We start from the raw sequence: 19,970 nt of genomic DNA on the forward strand, positions 1-19,970 counted from the left end.
GATAGCAATACCTGAAATGCTTTGACAATAAATACATTTAAAAAAATGCATCTGTGGAAGCCGTGGCGCTGTAAAAAGCACGGCCAATCGTCTTTGTGGGATACGATCGGACCCTGAATGCATGAATATTGCCGTTGTTTTCTTTGTACATCACCTCCTTTTATACTTTCCCAACAACAATAAATAACTAACACTGTGTGTTACCTTCTTGAATACAACTTAGTTTTTCTAACATGCCTCCATGAGGAACCAAGCATCTTATAACTGAGAAAAGTCTCAATTAATTGAAGTGAATAAGGGACGAATTTAAATACTACAAAACTATATCTGACTCAATTAATGCAAACATATGCATTTTTGCTCAAACCTTAAAAGCTTCCTCTATAAACAGCTTGTTATCCCTGCTCGTCTAAAGTGTATAAAATAATAAGGTTTTAGTTCAAATGAATGTGCTTGGGAAGTAGGATAAATAAGAATTATATTGCCGTTGTTTTCTTTGCACATAACCTCCTTTTAAAGAAATACTTTCCCAACAACATGACCGTAAATAAATAACTACTGTGTTACCTTCTTGAATAAAACTTTGTTTTTCTCACATGCCTCCATGAGGAACCAATAATCTTATAACTGAGAAAGGTCTAAATTAATTGAAGTGAATAAGGGATGAATTTAAATACTACAAAACTATAATCTGTCTCAATTCATGCAAACATGTGCATTTTAGCTCAAACCTTACTATTTAAAAGCTTCCTCGATAAACAGCTTTTTATCCTTGCGCGTCTAAAGTGTATTAGATAATAAGATTTTAGTTCAAATGCATGTGCTTGGGAAGTAAATGATCATACAGGATAAATAAGAATTAGATTATACTGCACAAGTTGTTTGAGTATTTTTGTCAACGGAAATGTTGAAATAGTTTAGCTGTTAAAGTGTTTTAAACATTGTATCGGTATAAGCTTATAAAAATGTATTTGGGACAAAGAGTTGACTTAAAAGCAAAGTTACCATACATAAATAAATAAATAGAGGTAAATCATTTGAATAAGGTTTAAAGGTTAAGCTGATTAGCATATATTAACTTAAAGGTCTTAAAGTCAATACACTGAGTCCATGTTTAAACACAAATACACATCTTGTTGGAGTATTTGTCCAATAAACAGTATTGGCTCCGTTTACTCTTTTTGTTCTGGTTTTATTTGCACACTCACACAATTAAATGTCATTTCCATTAAGCAAAACAAACAAGTGAGTACACCCACTCACTGACTCCGTAGAACAGGGGCTGTATTCACAAGGCTGCGAGGAAAAAGAGCATTGATCTAAGATTACTGTTCAAGTCACAAGGACACGTTTACATTTAATTACTCTGAGGACGTAAAATGCTCCTTTTTAGTTTATTTTTAAAATGTCAAGAATACAGACCAAGAACTACAGAGTTAAACGTTTAAAACATCTGGTCCAAAAAAAAAAAAAAAAAAATGCACCTTTCACACATTTCTGTTTTGAACACACAGGTCTGCACAAAGTCTCTCTCTCACATACACACACACACGCACACTGATGTGAACTATGATACCATCTATGCTTCTGGTCAAGGGTCCTTATTTTCACAAAGGACTGTTTACATGGATCCATAGTAGAGCTGCAAAGATTAAATGAAATGCCAACTATTAGGAAAATCAATTATTTGGTTTTAGAAGATTTCTAAGGAAACATAATTCCGGTTTGTTTACTCTATGAGTTGCGGACAGCATAAGACATTTGAAGACGTCATCTTGGGCTTTGGAAAACACTCATTAACGTTTTTCACTGTTTTCGGACATTTAATAGATTAAACAACTATTTGATTGATCAAGAAAATAATCTACAAATTAACAAACAATAAAAAATAATATCTAGTTGCAGCCCCAAATCGTATTGCTGTAATTAAAACCCGGTCACATTCATCACAGATTTACTCTGACTTTGGTTTCACATTCAATATGTTTGTTAACGTATGATATAGCTTATGAATCTATAAATAAAAGCACTTGTCTTGAGGAGTCAGGACACATCTTTGACTCCAGGATACACATAGTGTATGAGGTGATGGTAGATTCAGAGACCGCAGTGCTACAACGGGATTGTTTGCAAACTACATTAGGAGTCACCGAATGTGCTGCTTCTACGAGCACTGCCACTTTGTGGGATATGATCGGACCCTGAATGCATGAATATTGCCGTTGTTTTCTTTGTACATCACCTCCTTTTAAAGGAATACTTTCCCAAAAAAAATGACCATTTGTACATAAATAATGTGTTACTTTGGGTTCTTGAATAAAACTTAGTTTTTCTCTCATGCCTCACGAGGAACCAATAATCTTATAACTGAGAAAATTCTCAATTAATTTAAGTGAATAAGAGGTATGCAAAACTATATGAAAAAAAAAAATCTTTACAAACTCTGACTCAATTAATGCGAACATGCATTTTCGCTCAAACCTTACCATTTAAAAGCTTCCTCTACAAACAGCTTTTTATCCGTTCGTGTCTAGAGTGTTTTAAATAATAAGGTTTCGTTAAAATGCATGCGCTTGGGAAGTAGTGATCATACAGGATAAATAATAATTAGATTATACTGCACAAGTTGTTTAAGTGTTTTTGTCAACGGAAATGTTGATATAGTTTAGCTGTTTTTTCAACATTGAAATCAGTTCCTTCATGACTTTAAAAAATGTTTTTGAGGTTAATGTGAAGGCATGGAAGAGAAACAATGTCTTTAATAATTCAAAATAACATAGGGTGAATTATTGATACACAAATGGCCTTTCTTTGTGTGAAGTATCCCTTTAAAAATAGATGTTCATATTCTATGTGTCTGTTTTCCCTGTCTTTCCTATGTGTTTGACCCCTGTGGGGCTAACCTGAGCTGGTCTGTGTTCACCTAGGATGGCAGCGATGAGAGCCTCGGGTGCAGTCACCCCCCTGCCCGGAGACACCGGGCTGCGGGGGGTGAGCGGGCTGATGGTGGGGGACAACACAGTGTCGGGCGAGACCAGTCGCTCCTTCTTAGCAGCAGATGAGGGGGAGAGAGTCCGTCCTTCTTTGGAGCGAGGACAGAGGCTGAGGCCCTGCAGGGAGGGGAGGGGGTTGGAGGAGAGAGCAGGGGGGGCGGGGCTTCGGCTGCGGCGATGGCGGTGTTTGCCGTTTTTGGGGCTGGGGCTGGGGCTGCGGGAGCACGGAGCCAGCAGGACCAGAGTGCTGTCGTCTTCTGAGCTGACCTCCGAGCTGCTGGAGCGACGCGCGGTGGGGCTGTGGATGGGGATCCTGATCTGTGCAGGTAAGGGATAAGGGCATTCAATAAGTTGCAGTAATATATATAGAGATATAGCCCTGAAGTATGTGGGCACACATCTACATATAATTTCCTAAGTAAAAGAAAAAAATCCTACATTATAAAAATACTCCACTATAAGTAAAAGTACTTCATTCAAACTTTTATTGAATTCAAAGTATAGAAAACAGATCTTACGAAGTACTAATTGTATGCCCTTTCAGAGTTATTGAATCATTTGTTTTTCATTTTGGAGCCACATTTTAATGTTTTACATCGTTTAGGTGTAGTTAATTTACTTAATGTACTGTTATTCTATAGCAATGCATCACATGTTGTACACATAGCACATAAAAAAATCAATAAACAATATGTATTTGCAACAAGTAGCAATGGATGTTAGATAAAGCAGTAAGAGGTACATTATTTCCTTATACAGTGTAATAAAAACATGTATTAGCAGAAATACTAAAGTACAAGAAAGTATCATGCCGAGTCATTTTAATCCAAGCTTATATTTCATAACATACTTTTAATTGTATTTTTAACTGATTCGAGTTAGTTTTGGTTCATGGGTTTGCCGTTTTAAGAACTTAGATGTGGTTTGCATATTTGTATTCTTTTAGTGCTTTGTTTTTATGTGTTTATGTTTTTTGATTGCTAAGGGATCTCAATTGTAACTTCGTTTTGAGAAGAGAAAATGTAATATAAGCATTTTAGGAAAATAAATATATTATTATTAAATGAAATGATTGAAAACAATACATTTGTCAATCTAGTTGCGTCATTATTTTGTGTCGATTGACTAACTTTGTTGGAGTTTTGAGAAGGCCCTGTCCTGTTTAAACAGGATGATGCATCCAGTAGTAGTAGTAGTAACATGGCTGCGTGCCTGGGAGTACACATACTTATGGCCGTATACTCTATATGGGCATATTCATTAATAAACACATCATACCAAGCCGTGAGTGGCTAACCTTTTGTCCTCTGACTTTTGTTACCTGAATTGGCATTGACAGTCCAACAATGCTGTTCATGTTGTTACTGTAGTAGCCCAGGATGTATTCACCATCATCTCTCGGCAAATCCTCATCTGAAAATGTCACCTGGGGAACAAAAAGAACAGAAATACAGTTACAATTGAAATTCAGCTGCAGCTCAAAGTAAATGGCATTTGAGTGTCTGACAAAAACCTGTGTTGCATGCTCTCCCTTGGCCCATATGTATGCCTGGTAATCTTTGTGATGTCTGAATCCAACCTGTTGCAGAATAACAAATGGGCATCATTTCAAATGCTGAAACTGGGCATTACATAAAATAGATTTTTTTCTTGAGCTTTTGACCAAAATCAAACTGTGTGTTACCTTGTATATTGCTACCCAGTCCCACGAGCTGCGCTGATAAGTCGATGCAACTGTGAATCGAACAGTAGCTTCTGAGACTTTACACCACTCCTTGTTTACCTGCAGCTCCACCAGGGGCATATCCACCTTGAATGGGAACTAGGAGAACGAGAACATAGACGTTAAAGGGACAGTTTGGGTTGTTTTGAAGTGAGGTCGAATTAGTTACTCATCCTCAGTAAGTGACCCCAAGTTTAAAGAAATAGACAGCAGAACCAGTAGCATTGAAGTAACCATATCAGTTTTAGTTTAATCAATATTTAGAATTGTTTAACCTCTTCATGGGTATAGGGCTAGGTTGATAATTAAATTATTTGTATATTATTGTTGACTTTAGTGTTTGAAACAGGTTAAGATAAGTTAAGATTCACCAAAGCCACACACACACACACACCACGCCACTCCTGTGTTCTGCGAGGTAAAATTACTGGTTTTGACAATGGTGGCTTTGAAAAGAGCATTGATGGATTTTAAGTCATATCAAGATTGGGAAAAGGGCTGTCTGACGGCAAGATCAAGCTGTGAAAAACTGTAGGTATAGCTTAAATTTCAACTGATATTGTTTTTAGGGTGTTTTGCTACTACCCCTGTTCATAGCAATACATTGCTTTGCTCTGGTACCCATCATTCTGACTGAACTATCCCTCTAAGTAAAAAAATAAGCTATACAAAGATATCATTAATGCATTTGTATTGCTGTATTTAAGATAAGATAACATTTGAGGGAATATCGTCTTACATGCAGTGAAAACACAGCAGAAACAGGCTTGTGGTCGCTGATGGTGTAGCCCATGTGACTTCGGTACACATGCTGTGTCACTTTAGTCGCTCCACCCAGCCAGGAGGTCAGACCCCGCTGCAGTGCTGCATTGTGGGTAGGAACTGGGGAGCCGGTGCGACGAGTGCGCCAGAGGATGCGATCTGTCCAGGCCGGTTTTCTCTTCTTCGCACTGAAAATATAAGAGTCAAAGAGGGGCTGAATGTCAGAGTGGAGTTTTTACAGGAAACTGCTTATAGAAAATAAAATGTATGGAGTAAGTTTGGCGACTGAACCAACCTGGTGTCGTACGTGTGAGTGCCCACATCAAACTTATAAGTAGGAGGGAAATGTAAAGGTCCCTCGAGGAAGCCTTCAAGGACAGACTCTGTGTTTTTAGCCATGTTTAGCTGTAGAGAAGACAAATGAGGGGAGAATCAGAGCAGAGCAGTGCCCTCTGTTGGTTGTCGTTGGTTATTTAGAGACAAACAGGTGGTGTAAAGCCTTCTAAAATAATTCATATGTGTGGGGCGAAATATTTTAAAATGCCTCACCTGATCTCGCTCCAACAGAAGAGGAAGCTTACTGCTCTCGATGGCACATTTCACCACATGGATGTCATAGTCCTCAATACGGAAATTTAAATCCCCAAACCAAAAAACGACACTGGGGACAGAAAAAACACAGAAAATACATTTTCATTTCAGCAGTTGTTTATTTTACTCTAAAAGGAAAATGTAAAGGTTCAATTGAATATCTAATTGATTTTATATTAGATGCTATCCCAAGAAAGCTGTAGCATTGTTTGTCAAATAAATTGTCTAACTTGAAACCAAAGACACATTCAAGGTCAAATAATGAGACTTTAAAGCTCCATCAGGGGTGGGGAACCTCCGGCCTCCGGCCCGTATGCGGTCCGCAAGACCATTTGATATGGCCCTCGAGGTAATTTATTAACACACGCAAAAAAATAATAATCTAGACCGCAAAATAATTAAACAAGCGAGTGCCTGTTTTTCCTGGCCAAGGTCAGGTTCCTTGAACACAACACAAGCCTAACGTGTCGTCTCGTGCTCCGGCACTTCAAAAATTGCAGTAGCACAGTGGTTCCCAAAGTGGGGGGCGCAGAGGCATGACAGGGGGGACGCGAGAGACCAGGAGGAAAAATGGTTATTAAAAAAAATAAAATAAATTATTGATTCGAAAATAATATGATACAGTACAGTACTATTACGTCTGGGTCTCTGTGTTTCATTAAAACTCGGCTCTGTGTATGTGTGAAACGAGCCATTTTGTGTGCGTGTGCGAGCGAGAGAGAGCGCACCGGTACCGGAGATCGTTGTTGTTAGCTTCTGGTGCTAGCGAGCTACGCTAACAGATATAACAACAAGGTGGAGGAGAGTCCTCTCCTGTCAGACTGAGAGACTCAGTGAACTAAAGGACTCAGTGTTATCTCAGTGGGTCTCAAACGTTTTGGTCACCATTAATGTAAACAATTATTTCCGAGGCACACGTTTATATGATCATTATAGTTATACAAAAAATAAGAGAATAAATGAAAAACAGGTATGAAATACTATATGACAGTAAAAAAAGAATAAAGTTTAAAAGGGTGATTTGTAAAATATCCATAAAGAAAAAGTAAATCTGTTTACAGTTCCGTTTCATATGGGTGTTGTATGTAGAGATGTATCCATAGATCTCTTCATTTTGCTTTCAAAGTGCATCAGATTGATGCTTTTAACTTCAATATTTAAAAATAAATCTTCCCGGAGGAGCTTGCCCCCGGACCCCGGGGGCACCCCGAGGAGGAGAGAATAATTATTCATGTATTCGAATATGAGTTATGAATATTTTTATTAATTTTTTGGGAGTGATGCCTAAGTTGATTACATATTATCAAATTGAATAATTCAATGTGTATATATACGACAGTGCCATAGCTAAATGTGTTAGTTGACGTCTAAAGGTGTGTTTTGCTCCGCTCACCGGTCCCTCACAGCGGGCAGAGCTGCAGGTGCTGATCTCTCTCTCTCGCGTCCGATTATACTTCACTCGTGTTTATGTCCAAATCCATCCGATCTAGCTAGTTCTAGCCAATGATATGGCTGCTCATGGGCGCGGGAAGGGGGGTGCTGAGGGTGCTGCAGAACCCCCTAGCGGCGGGCAGGGGGTGCGGAGCTCCCCTGTCTGAATTATTATTTGACGGTTATTGCTGCTCCCGCTGTGCATAATCTGTGTAATATGTAGCCAATAAATTCCACATTGTTGGCTACAATTCTGTAGCCCCAGACAATTCTCCCTCAATAATATAATACATTAACCGTGCTTTACGTGAACCTCATCATGACACTAGAGAGGACGGCAGGAATGTAATTTCCAGTGTTCAGTGAATGCAACAGAGGCATGACATCAGACCAATCAGAGAGTTGCATGGAAATAAAAGTGTGCTTGTGTCATTCAAACTCGGCTCTGTTTGTGTGTGTGTGTGTGTGTGTGTGTGTGTGTGTGTGGAAATAGCGCATTTAGTGTGTGTGAGAGAGGGAGAGAGGGGGGGAGAGAGACCGGTGCCAGCAACAGGGACCGTGTTGTTAGCATCTGGTTAGCAGTTAGCTAGCTGCACTAACGGACACAAGGAGCTGTTGGTTCCACAACAAGCTGGAGGAGAGCTCTCCTCTCAGACTGAGAGGCTCAGGTGAGCTAAAGGACTGAGTGTTTAGATAGTTCACTTTAGTCTAAGTTATCTCAGTGGGTCTCAAACGGTTTGGTCACAAATTATTCAAAAGATTATTTCTGCGGCACACCTTCATATGATCACTTTAGTTATAAAAAAAATAAGAGAATAAAGGAAAAACAGTTATGAAATACTATATGGCAGTAAAACAAGAATACAGTTTGAAAGGGGAGTGATTTGTAAAATATCCATAAAGAAAAGTAAATCTGTTTACAGTTCTGTTTCAAATGGGTGTTGAGAGATGTATCCATAGATCTCTTAATGTTGCTCTCAAAGTGCACCAGATTGATGCTTTTAATTTCAATATTTAACAAAAATCTTCCCGGGGGAGCATCCCCCCGGACCCCCTAGAGGAGGTGAGGTCCGCTCCCCACTCGTAAAAAATAGCACTTTATCCCTGCCTATATGCCGTGAGCTGATTATCGAGCCTTCATTGTAACAGTCGCGGGTGTACTGTGTGTTTGCGTGTGGAGAGTGCTTTTGTGCGTGCTCTATAGTGCCCGTATAGTGTTCACTGGAGTCCAGCACCTCAGCACCCCCACTCAAAATACCTTCCCGTGCCTCTGTTGCTGCTGCTCCTCCCTATACGCAGATCACGCAGACACTCAAACAGTTCATGAGGGCTGCCCCGCCCCCTGTCAACACTCGCGACACATGAGTGGCCAGCCTAAACAACAATAAGCGCTGCTTGGAAACCGTGTGTGGCGGCAAAGTACATAGACATTTTGACTGGAGAGATTTAGTTTTGCCGGTATTCAACATATTTTACCAGTCATAGTCCGGTAATTATTTACACTTTAAGAACAGTCAAAAATGAGTAATGTGTGGAAATATTTTCGACCAGGTTAGTGAGTGCGGTGTAGAGGTCAAACTATGCCAAATTAAACATATATATATATATATATATATATATATATATATATGTATGCTATACCTTGCTATACCCGCAACCTCCGTTCCAGCTGAGAGGGTATTCTCTACAGCTGGGCTGATTGTGAATCGCCTCTGCACATGAAAGCTGTAGGCCTATAGCTGTCAAACTGTGATCACCAGTTCAATACATTTGACAAATTCGACTTGGTTTTTACACTTATTTGAACATGTATGTATTTATTTCCAAAAAGTATTGAAAAAAAAAAATAGTTAACATTTTTTTTACCCATTTTTTTTTTTATATGTACATTTCGGTTAACCGGTTAACCGTTTTTTTCGGGGGTCGAATATTCAAATATACATTTGCTTTCAAATTCCCATCCCTAGTTGTGTATATGCGTGGGGATTGTTGCAGTAGAAAATTCCACTGTAGCGACCGGTACATTAATGGGAAACCCTAAATGTTTGAGCAGTGCACCCTCTATGAAACGTCAAGCTACCCCACAGCACCCCAAAATAAATATCTGGCGCCGCCACTGAGCCTGACTATTTGTGTAGGGGGGGCCCCGACTTATTTTTTTCTCCAAAGGGGGGGCCTGACAGAAAAAGTTTGGGAACTACTGCAGTAGCATAAGGAGCTGTACACATGCCACAGTTTTTGCGTGGCTGTAGTTGTAAGCCCAGTGGCGATCTGTTCATCTGACATACTGATCATACAGTCAATAACGCCATAGAAAAGAATAAGATACATTACAGTACAAGTACTTCTGTCTTTGTGTGTCATTCAAGCTCGGTGTGTGTGTGTGTGTGGCACGAGCGCATTTTGTTTGAGCGGTACCGGAGATTGTTAGCATCTGGTTAGCTAGCTATGCTAACGAATATAAGGAGCCTACACCTACAACCAGGTGAAAGAGAGCTCTCTCCTGTCAGACTGAGAAGCTCAAATAACCTCAGCTCAGTGAGGTAAAGGCACACCTTTATATGATCATTATAGTTATAAAAAAATAAGAGAATAGATGAAAAACAGGTATAAAATACTATATGACAAAAAAAGTTCTTACTAATAAACAAGAATACAGTTTAAAAGGAGAGTGATTTGTAAAATATCCATAAAGAAAAAGAAAATCTGCTTACAGTTCTGTTTCATTCTCTTAATGTTGCTCTCAAAGTGCACCAGATTGATGCTTTTAACTTCAACATTTAAAAACAAATCTTCCCGGGGGAGTAGCACCCGGACTCCCCTAGAGGAGGTTAGGCCCATCCTTCACTTAAATCATGTTCACATGGATAGGATACTAAATACATTTGCACACATCTTGTGTCCATATCTTTCTGTTTTGGTGGTCACGCCACACCGTGCACATGCATGCATGCGCGAGTCATGGTAAAATATCTGGATTAAGAGGGTGCTTTTTCTTTGCACAGCATGAAAGAAAGGCCAAATGAATGGGCTGTGATTTTAGTTTTTTTAAGCAGAGGTTGAGTTCAATAATTTGTACGGCCCTCAGAGGATGTTGTAAAAATGTAAATGGCCCTTGAGAGGAAAAAGGTTCCCCACCCCTGCTCTATCATGTAATATGCCGCCCCGAATATGTATTAATTATTGGTGAGCAAATTTGGTGCAGATAAATCTATTTTGTGAATGAACGTGTACATTTGTTTTATGGATAATCAATCTTAAGCTACTTTAATTAAACTCAAATGTCACCCACTCGTGGTCCAGCACCCCCGTGGCAGTGCCTCCTTCAAACTGCTGCTGCTGCAGGATGCTTTCAAAGTCCTCCATGCGCTGCTCCAGGTTCCTCATGTGAGCGGGCAGGTGACAGTTAAGGAAGCACACCGGGTGGCCGAACATCGTCATCCTCACACTGACGCCCCCTTTATTCCCCTTAGAGGGAGGAAAAAAAGGGCAGAGAGAGGACACAATGAGAAATGGATCCCTTATGTATTACATTTGTATACTTCCCTGGATTGTATCTGTGTTCAGGGACAAAGTCAGGATGTTTTTCTGCCCCTGAATCAAAGCACCAGACAGCCTGCTGCTGCTGCACTGACCTCAAAGAGAAGGAGACTGCAGCATGCAGGGGTGATGCTGACATCCACACACAGGAAGGTCACACATGCATGCATCCACACAGAGGAGGGACCACACACACCACCTTTTAACATCCTACCCCCCCTTTGATAGAAACCCCCCACCAACGTTTCAATGTAATACATCTCAGAATTCACAGCAGCGCCCTTTGAAGCACGTACCCAATATCCCCCAAGACCTGTGCGCGTACTCTCTGTCTGAACACCTCTGAGGAAGGGAAGATGGCACCATTTGGAAAAAACCAGCAGCAGCACTCCCTGCATACGCTGGGACGCCACCTAAACGAATGAAAAATAATATATCAATACGGTGTACTGGATTTTATAATGGCCAAAAGAGGATAAGAATTAAAAAATATACAGTTTAACTCACATATCAATAACAATATTCTGTGTAATATCAGTATTTCATAGGTGAAGTCATGTGAATTCAAGCATTAAATTATTAAGTTATTTTTAATATTTACCGTTTACTATTATATCTATACTGTTTTTTATTAATTGTATCTTTATTTTTTTTGACTGATGCCTCCTGTTGCACTGTCCACTTTGCTGCTGTTATATTACAAATGTCCGCACTGTGGGACTAATAAAGGATATTGTCTTATGAGCAAATTTACTGACCAAAACATATCCAAAAGGACTGAGTGTATCCATGCAACGCTCACTCCACTGGTCTGAAAAAAGAGCCTCCTTTAGCCGCTTGTTTATCATGGAATTGACTTCCTGGAATCTGTGCGGTGCCAGAAAAATAGAGAAATGTCATTAACAAGTGGAATACAACAGCAATAACAAAAAGGAGAGTGATGGGCACATCAAGATGAACACAGATGACTGAGTGGGCACAGGCTGTCTCTCTGGCAGTGCTGAGCCGGTTTAAAAAACTTGCTTACCCGATGATAAACATGTCAACGCTCCCATCTGAAACATTTGGTCCAAACAGAGAAGTGATGTCATCTGGCGGGACAGCTGACCCCACATTCCACGTGACGATGTACACCCTTTCAGAGGGTAGAAGCATGGGAAATGCCGCATTAGATCCAAGTACTATATATATATATATATATATATATATATAATGTAGGGTGTAAGAGGACATCATTTGTGCTATAATCCTCAGAGAAATAGCTTCCATCTGTGTTTCTGTATTTAGAAAAAAGATACGCACAATTAAGCACCCCTTGTACCTTGAAGATGACTAAGGTGTGTGTGTATGCGTGTGTGTTGGAAAAGAGCAAGAGATGGAACTAACTGTCCTTCAGAATCACCAACAACACTTTTTTTATCAAATAAACAAACATCTCACTAGGGTTGTACTGACATTTATATTAATTGATTTTAAAATGTCAAAATATTATGAAAAATGTCAAACACAGGTTCCCAAAATACCTGGTGGTGTCTACTCATGTCTAAAGTTCATATCCCGCACAGATTCAGTTAATTATTGTAGAAGAAAAGCAACACACTGTGACATTTAATATCTGGCATATTCACTTGAAGTATGACTCAAACGTTTAATTAGTATTCAAATAGTTGCCAGTTTATTTTCTTCCGATTCGCTAAACAATTAATCAACTATATTATCCTTAAATCAAGCCTTAAATTGTGCTGTTCTCTATCCAGATTTATGATTTCTGCAGTCACATGAAAACAGTGCAAGCTAAAGATATATATAGTTCTTTTAAACAGGATTTTCTTAAAGGACAACATTGGTGTTTTACCTAAATAAAATGTTCAAAGGCATCTAAGATTTTTTTCATTGGACAGTCTATAACACGAAAGTTAATGTATTGTACAGTAAAAGGAAATTAGTTTTAGACTGAAACTATCAGAGGCAAAATGTACCCTTCTTACTCTCAAATGTTTTTAGCGTTGTATTTCATGCATTTATATCTTGTGAAATATTGTGCGGCCTTGGTTTAAAAACTGACACATGAAAAGGTGTATAATTATCTTAATTTGTTGTTGCTTTTGTTATTATTATTCGTTTTCATCAATGTTATCATCATCATGTTTTATTTCTGAATACAGGCTGCTTTAAAAACTCTCCCCTGTTGGTGCATTCAAGGACACTTTGTCAGGAGTGTTGGCTCTAGAACAACATTTATTGTCAAAAATTGCCTAATTTTGGCCTAATTCTTTTACTTTTTTTAAAATGTTCTTGTTTTGTCCTTGTTTGTTAACAAACACACAACATAAATCATAGATATGCTTTTCAGCAGAAAACTCAAATCTTGACATTCTGTCTATTCAAGTAAAAACTGTTCCTACTTACATCCCTAATAACTGCTAACATGCACTTGAATGTAATGTACTTGTGTATTTCTATATAATGATACATGTTTTGAGACAGAATGACTGGCTGAATCTGAATACTAAATAGGTATTTTCTCTTTCATATTAACACAATTTGGACAAAGGTAAGCTGAGTTTACACAGGCAGCCACTGTTGCCCCTTTCACACCAACGCGGTTCCAGGGCCGGTTCGAAGCTAGAGCCTGATAAGCACCGGTTTTTCCTGTTCACACCGCAGCAGAGCCGGCTCTAAGCACCAACTAATGGTCAGTCTAGAAGCAAGAACCGCATACGTCACGCTTACGTCGGAGGGGGCGAGATTAACCTGAGCTAACAGTTGCAGAGTGGCGAAGTCCCTCCCTTCCGGTGGACCTCCATGGGACCTTATTTCGAAAAAATTATGTATTGAAGTCAATGGAGAGAGAAAGATTATCTTTCGATCCCGTTTGAATTGTGCCACGAATTACACATATGATGTTTCTCAATTTAAAAGATAATTTTGCAAGTCAAAAAAAAAAAAGTGTCGTAAAACTGTGAAGTAACACATTTGTTTGTGTGAAACGCTCAATGAACTACATCTCTGGTCTCGCAGAACAACACATGTCACCAAGATGGCCGTCACTACTGTCTTGTCAACAAAACGATTGACTACCCTCACTATCACCACAATGAAACACGTCCAGAAGAATGTCATGCAAAGCTGCCTGCCTGCCTTCCTTTGATTCTCTCTGAACTGCCTGGTCTTTTTAATGTGTAATGTCAACCATTTGTGCAGATAGCATGAAGTAGAAAAGATCGGCAATCGCCGATGCTAGTGTTTTTCCCCCAGGCTTAAATTGTGTATTATAGAATGATCACACCGGTGACAGTACTCTTCAAAGGGTTCACGAAATATGACTACTACTCTTACTGTTTAACATTTTGGGTTACTTAATGTTACTTCATATTAAGGCTAATACAAATGACAAGGCTGTAATGCTAACTAACGTGCTAGCTACTAGCTGGGTAGCTAACTTGATCCAGCCACTCCTGGTCCTTTCATCAGACGGGAAGCGAAAGAACGAGCAAGACCCATTGCTGGTATGATAACAACCTGGTACTAAGCACACACGCATCTTGTTAAAGTTATCTTATCTTAGCCAGCGCCATATAGATAGATTATATCTATATGGCGCTGATCTTAGCCATCTCTTAGTGGAGGAAAACAATTGTGACATCACTTACGCGACTCTGGGATTTGTAGTCTTTCTAGTTGCGTATTTTTCCATAGTCTTATATTTCAACAGTTTTACGACAAACTGTGACTTTTTTGACATGGAAATTATTTTTTAAGATTGACAAACATCTATGTGTAATTCATGGCACAATTCAAACGGGATCGAAAGATACGTTGTCTCTCTCCATTGACTTCAATACATTATTTTTCCGAAATAAGGTCCCATGGACCGGAAGTATATGGGCGTGACTTCACCACTCTATGGTGAGTACGGCAAATAAAAGTTTTAACAAGCAGTAGTGCTGAGCAAAGTGACAGTGAATACTTTACAGTGGCCGCTGCCATGTGAGTTAACGGGAGAATAAACTTTGGTGGAAGAGCAGCACTGGAGCGGTCGGTAAATGCCACTGAAACACATTAATAAACAATGAACCACGGCACTCTGCAAAAGTATAAGGTTGGAGAAGTCGTTATTTAATTTAATCTGGCTTCATATGATTAAAAGTAACACTATCATCGACCCAACGCAGTCCCCCATTGTTGTTGTTGTGAGCGCCGTTGGGGAGAAAATCAGCGACGTAAACGGTGACGTCATGAAGCAGCAGCGGCAGCACCAGTCGGGATCTGGGCGGTGTGAACAAAGCGGGGGCTCAAAAGAAAAAACGATTCCGAACCAGAAGTGGCACTAGCACGGAGCTAGAACTTGAACCGCGTTGGTTTGAAAGGGGCATGTGAGTGAGCGGGCATCACAACTCAAATATGCCTCTGGGAAGCCTGCCAATAAAATGTGGCTGTGTCACTCTGTCAGGTTCACAAAGCTCTTGGCAGCCTTGATGCATGTGACATGGTCTGGGACACATCAGTTTCCTTCCAGCCGCTGACTGCAGCTGCATTTAGACACAACAGGGAACATTCACAGTACTCAATCCTTTCTAACCACTGGATGAAGAAATGTCTACCTGAAGTTATTGTTCTCTCCTGGCTTCTTGGGCTGCTCTTGGCTTGGTGAGGAGCCCCCAGGTGAGGGGGTTCTCTGTGGCTGAGGGCTGAGGGTATTGGAGGAGCTCAGGTAAGGCTGGCTGGTGAAAGGCTGAGGGCTGCGGGGGCTCTGAGGACTGAGGCGGCAGAGGGAGGCCTCAGTCTGCGAATGCGACGTGTGGTTGGCACTCTGAGGTCCTGGGATACAAACTGGGATCAAATCTATTTCCTTGGAGAGGTCCTCTAAGATTCTGGGAGACTTATAAGCAGGTTTTGTTCCCAAAGCGGTGGGTCTCGGGCGGCTTATGCTCATCAGTGTCGCTGCAGTGGACCCAGATTTTAGGTACCCTGACTGCATTTCGTTAGTCACTCTGACAGCCTGCATGGGGCTCAATAAAGACTGTTTCTTGGGCTCCTCTGATTGGCTGAACAGTATTGGTTCCTGGGTTGTGAGCTGTGGAGGTAAACCAGGACCGAATCCGATCAACGCACAGGGTCCAGGCTGCATGTTGGGCCCAAAATGGTCGGTGCTGATTGGTTGCTGCTGCATGATCAACCTGCAACAGGAAGTATGAGAATAATTATAACAAGAGGTGGAAGAAGTACTCAGATTTTACAATTAAGCAAAAGTAGCAATACTACAGAACAGAAATTACAAGTAAAAGTCCTGCATTCAAAATGTTACAAAGAAAAGGGCATCAAGATTTACTTAAGGTTCCAAAGGTAAAAGCATTCATTATACTGAATAGCCCATTATTATTAATGATTGATGCATTAATGTTTTGATTTTGCAGCTGGTAAAGGTCTTATTTAAATACAGATGGGTAGCTTGTTGATTTTGTCAACTGGGGATGAATAAAGTCTTATCTTAAGCTAAAATAATAGATCAGAGTTGATTTGTTGATTATTATCAATAATCTGAGTCTGCAAAGTAACATGTTACACATTAAGTATGAGAAACTGTAAAGGACAAAAAAGTACAATATTTGCCTCTGAGATGTAGTAGAGTATAAGGTTATATTTAAATTGTCAAATACAAGTACCTCCAAAAATCTACTATAGTATTAAATGTCAATTGACACTGCTGATTACACACATTCTTCTCCAAAGGGCTGTAAGGAAAAGACACATTTGACATTCAAATTAGATAGTGTGGCTTGCAAAAAGCTCCTCAACATCAATCAGTGAGTCGTTATTGGGAAACAGGTGTAACAGCAGAGCGGAAGTGGTGTAAATGTATCACATCATATTGAGCAGCTGTCCTCTCCACATCAAGCTGCCCAGACATCACCGATGACGTTATCATGAGTAAGCACTCGGGCTGAGGCGGTGACAGAAGAAGTGCTCGGATATAATAATAAAGTGAAAGTGTGAATAATTATCAGTGTATAAATAATCTGTGAGTAGGTGAATACTTCTATGTATTCTCAAGGTAAAGTACACAACACGTATAAGCATCATATTGATGGCATTGGTTTAAAATGAAAATGTACAAAGATGTGCAAGCATTTCAATTATAACTTGTTAAGGTGTGGCTATTTCTGACCACTTGATATACTGCTTTATTAAATCATGATTGATTATATGTTATATTTTGAATCTGTAAGGCTGTAACCCACAGCTGTCAGATAATTATACTGTAGTGAATGAAATGCACTTAGTTATTATCCACCCCTGATCTGAGGAAATAACTTTGTACCTCCGACCTGGATTATATCCTTGTTGCCTGGCAACATTAATTAGCCTCCTGACCCTTTTACAGAGCAATAGACTGCTCATTATGGGATGCCATGGGAGTGTACATCGCGCCATAGCAGCTGATACCGGAGCACATCAGACAATGTCAACACTCCCTGTAGGTCACAAGGAGGAGGAAGACTCCCACCATTTTGTGTGTGTGCCCTCAGAAATTATACACTTCTGTAAATCATTCATGACATGCAAATGAATATAACAGAGAATCTCATGTGACCACAGTAGTAACCTGGAAAACAGAGCTCTGACTAATGGTGGTCAGAAGGGGTTGTAATGAATTCACTTTAAAAGTAGAAACTTTGATAGATGAAGTGCCACCTCAGTGATCCAGTTTCACATCATAGTCCATTATCCTGCAAGTCAAGGGAATGACAGCTTCATAACACCAGGCTGGACTCATGGAAAACACCACATAGCACAATTTCTCATTCAAAATCAACACACACACGCAGCTGCAATAAAAACATCCTCATGAAAACCTCAGTCTTACCTTTCATGCGTTTTCCTTTATTACTTTCTTATTTCCAAGGTGAACCGCGAAGGTGATTTCACAGAGGGGATCAGCATCAGTCTCCTTTGTTTTTTCGCACGTCTATCAACGCGACAGGGCTGTCACATAAAAATGTTTTGGATTTTTAGATGTTCGGTCCGGAGACCGAGCAGCAGCCCGCCTGCAGGACCGAGGCTCCCCGTCGGTACCGCGGGCAGCGAGCGTGTCCGTGTCGGTGCAGAGGACTCCGGCTGTCAGGACAGGGGGAGGCGGTCACGGTTGATGTTTCCGGTGTGTTTAATCTTTATGTATAAACAACGACACGACGGCTGGTTGTAACTCATCCTACTAATCACTGTCTCTACCGTCTACAGCTGGCCGGAGCAGATGAGCACTTCTCGGTCATCCACCTCCAGCACACCGGCCGTTCTGCCACCCATCTCTCTCTCTCTCCCTCGCTCTATGCACTCTGGGTAAAATATGAGGGCACCTGAGGGGGCGGGCAGAGCATCAAAGGCAAAACAAAAATCAGCTGCCAAAAAGGGCATCAGGCCAGAAATGATTGAGCATCTGTCCTTTCACTGACGCACGCATTAATCTGGCACCAGTGCGTCACTCGAGGGGAGAATTGATCAGCATGCCAATATCTACATTTCAGTCTGTGCTATCTTTCGTATGCAATCAATAAATGTATTCTGCAATTAAAACTACTTTTGATCTTGCTGTTTATACAGGGACATTTCTGTAAATACATATATTTTTTTATTCGATGTGGTGTTTTTTTTTAATTTCATTGAGTTTTTCTTAATATTGTCCTGATTTATAAAAATATATATTTACACTGAAATACCATCACATTTTAAACAGAATATGACCATCAATGCGAAATTATCCATAAAAGACTGGACCTATTTACCCAGATGTATCTTTTTGTCTCTTTCCCCCGCTACATCTTTACATTTTGAGCAATCTTTTCCAGTTTTGAAACAGAACATCTCCCTTGGAAGTTCCAATGTAAAGTAAACATTATTTAGCACATGAACTGTGCAATTTGTCAAAATGCCCGTTGCAATTATGATTACTAGTGCAGTGCCTCTTCAGGAGGTGGCTGTTTGGAGACCGTGCCCATTTTGAGTTGAGCCTATTGTTTGGACCCGGAAGTGCACTTGACAAGTTGTCATTAACCATTAATCCAATCAAGTTGGCACTCAAAACTGCACTCCCTTGGGTAATCAGCATTAAACATGTTGATTGGATCATCGTTTTTTGAAAAATGCCAGGGACAGTGATACATATAGAGTGCACATCTGGAGAAAGAGATTCCTTCCTTTATATTTATATGATACTGCTACAGCGCCACGTGTTGACAAAATGACACAAAATTGGTCATAGACGCTCAGACAACATACTGTATCTACACTCGTCTCATAAGCGTCTTTGGGTTCAAGAAAAGCGCTATAGAAATATAATATATTATTATTATTATTATTATTATAAACATGGTTGCAGTAGCGCAAAACGTACAGGATATGAGACGGTTATGGTTATAAGGGCCAGCTAGCAAAACAGTCAGGAACATCAAAAACACGAAACGGTGACTTTTCCTGGTTTGGTCAAAAGATGTCCTGTATCAAAACTGGTGACCATTGCTCAAGATGTAAAGAAGAAAATCTAGGTGGCAATAGGTTCAGGCGAGGCTTTCACGGATAGATTCAACTTGATGGACAGATTTTGTTTTTGAAACTTACGGTCCAAAAGTTTCAGGCCAATTTTGTTGTTATAATTTTACCATCTGGCCAAAAAACACCACATCTGGCACTGACACTCCCTTGGGGCCCTGGCAACCAAGTGTGAAGTGGAACGGATAAATGTGATGCACCTACAAACACACAGATTCCTCACATAATAGTTAGATTAAGAGTTATTGTTGTATTAAAAAGGAGTATTCCAGCCATTTTAGTATCAGGGGCCTCACAAAAGGCAGAGGATAGAAGAAGTGAGATAGTCTCTGTGTTTGTCAAGCTCATAAAACACTGGATCCTACAAATTATATTTCTTGTCA

The 19,970-nt window shown here is 40.1% G+C and overlaps 1 protein-coding gene across 1 annotated transcript; it reads right to left on the bottom strand.

The window, feature by feature from the left end:
- Positions 1-1,171: 1,171 nt before the first annotated feature.
- On the bottom strand, positions 1,172-18,373 carry LOC117558113 (inositol polyphosphate 5-phosphatase K). Its single transcript, XM_034234104.1, has 13 exons — positions 17,909-18,373; positions 15,645-16,220; positions 12,068-12,175; positions 11,799-11,907; positions 11,337-11,453; positions 10,793-10,968; positions 6,028-6,139; positions 5,774-5,883; positions 5,456-5,666; positions 4,678-4,815; positions 4,507-4,572; positions 4,315-4,419; positions 1,172-3,311 (listed from the first exon to the last, which is right to left on the bottom strand). The coding sequence occupies exons 2-13, from the start codon at positions 16,211-16,213 to the stop codon at positions 2,850-2,852; spliced, it is 2,283 nt and encodes a 760-aa protein (XP_034089995.1). The 5' UTR covers positions 16,214-16,220; positions 17,909-18,373; the 3' UTR covers positions 1,172-2,849.
- Positions 18,374-19,970: the final 1,597 nt, after the last annotated feature.

This window comes from Gymnodraco acuticeps, unplaced genomic scaffold, assembly GCF_902827175.1.
Source record: "Gymnodraco acuticeps unplaced genomic scaffold, fGymAcu1.1, whole genome shotgun sequence".
Classification (NCBI taxonomy): domain Eukaryota; kingdom Metazoa; phylum Chordata; class Actinopteri; order Perciformes; family Bathydraconidae; genus Gymnodraco; species Gymnodraco acuticeps.

Bases quoted from the DNA above. Each gene is read 5' to 3' on its own strand.
- LOC117558113 (XM_034234104.1), bottom strand. From the start codon at position 16,213: ATGCAGCAGCAACCAATCAGCACCGACCATTTTGGGCCCAACATGCAG. The intron at 10,969-11,336 runs GTACGTGCTTCA...CCTCCCTCTAAG, and splicing joins CAGGTCTTGGGGGATATTGG to GGGAATAAAGGGGGCGTCAG. The intron at 5,884-6,027 runs GTGAGGCATTTT...TCTTCTCTACAG, and splicing joins TTCTGTTGGAGCGAGATCAG to CTAAACATGGCTAAAAACAC.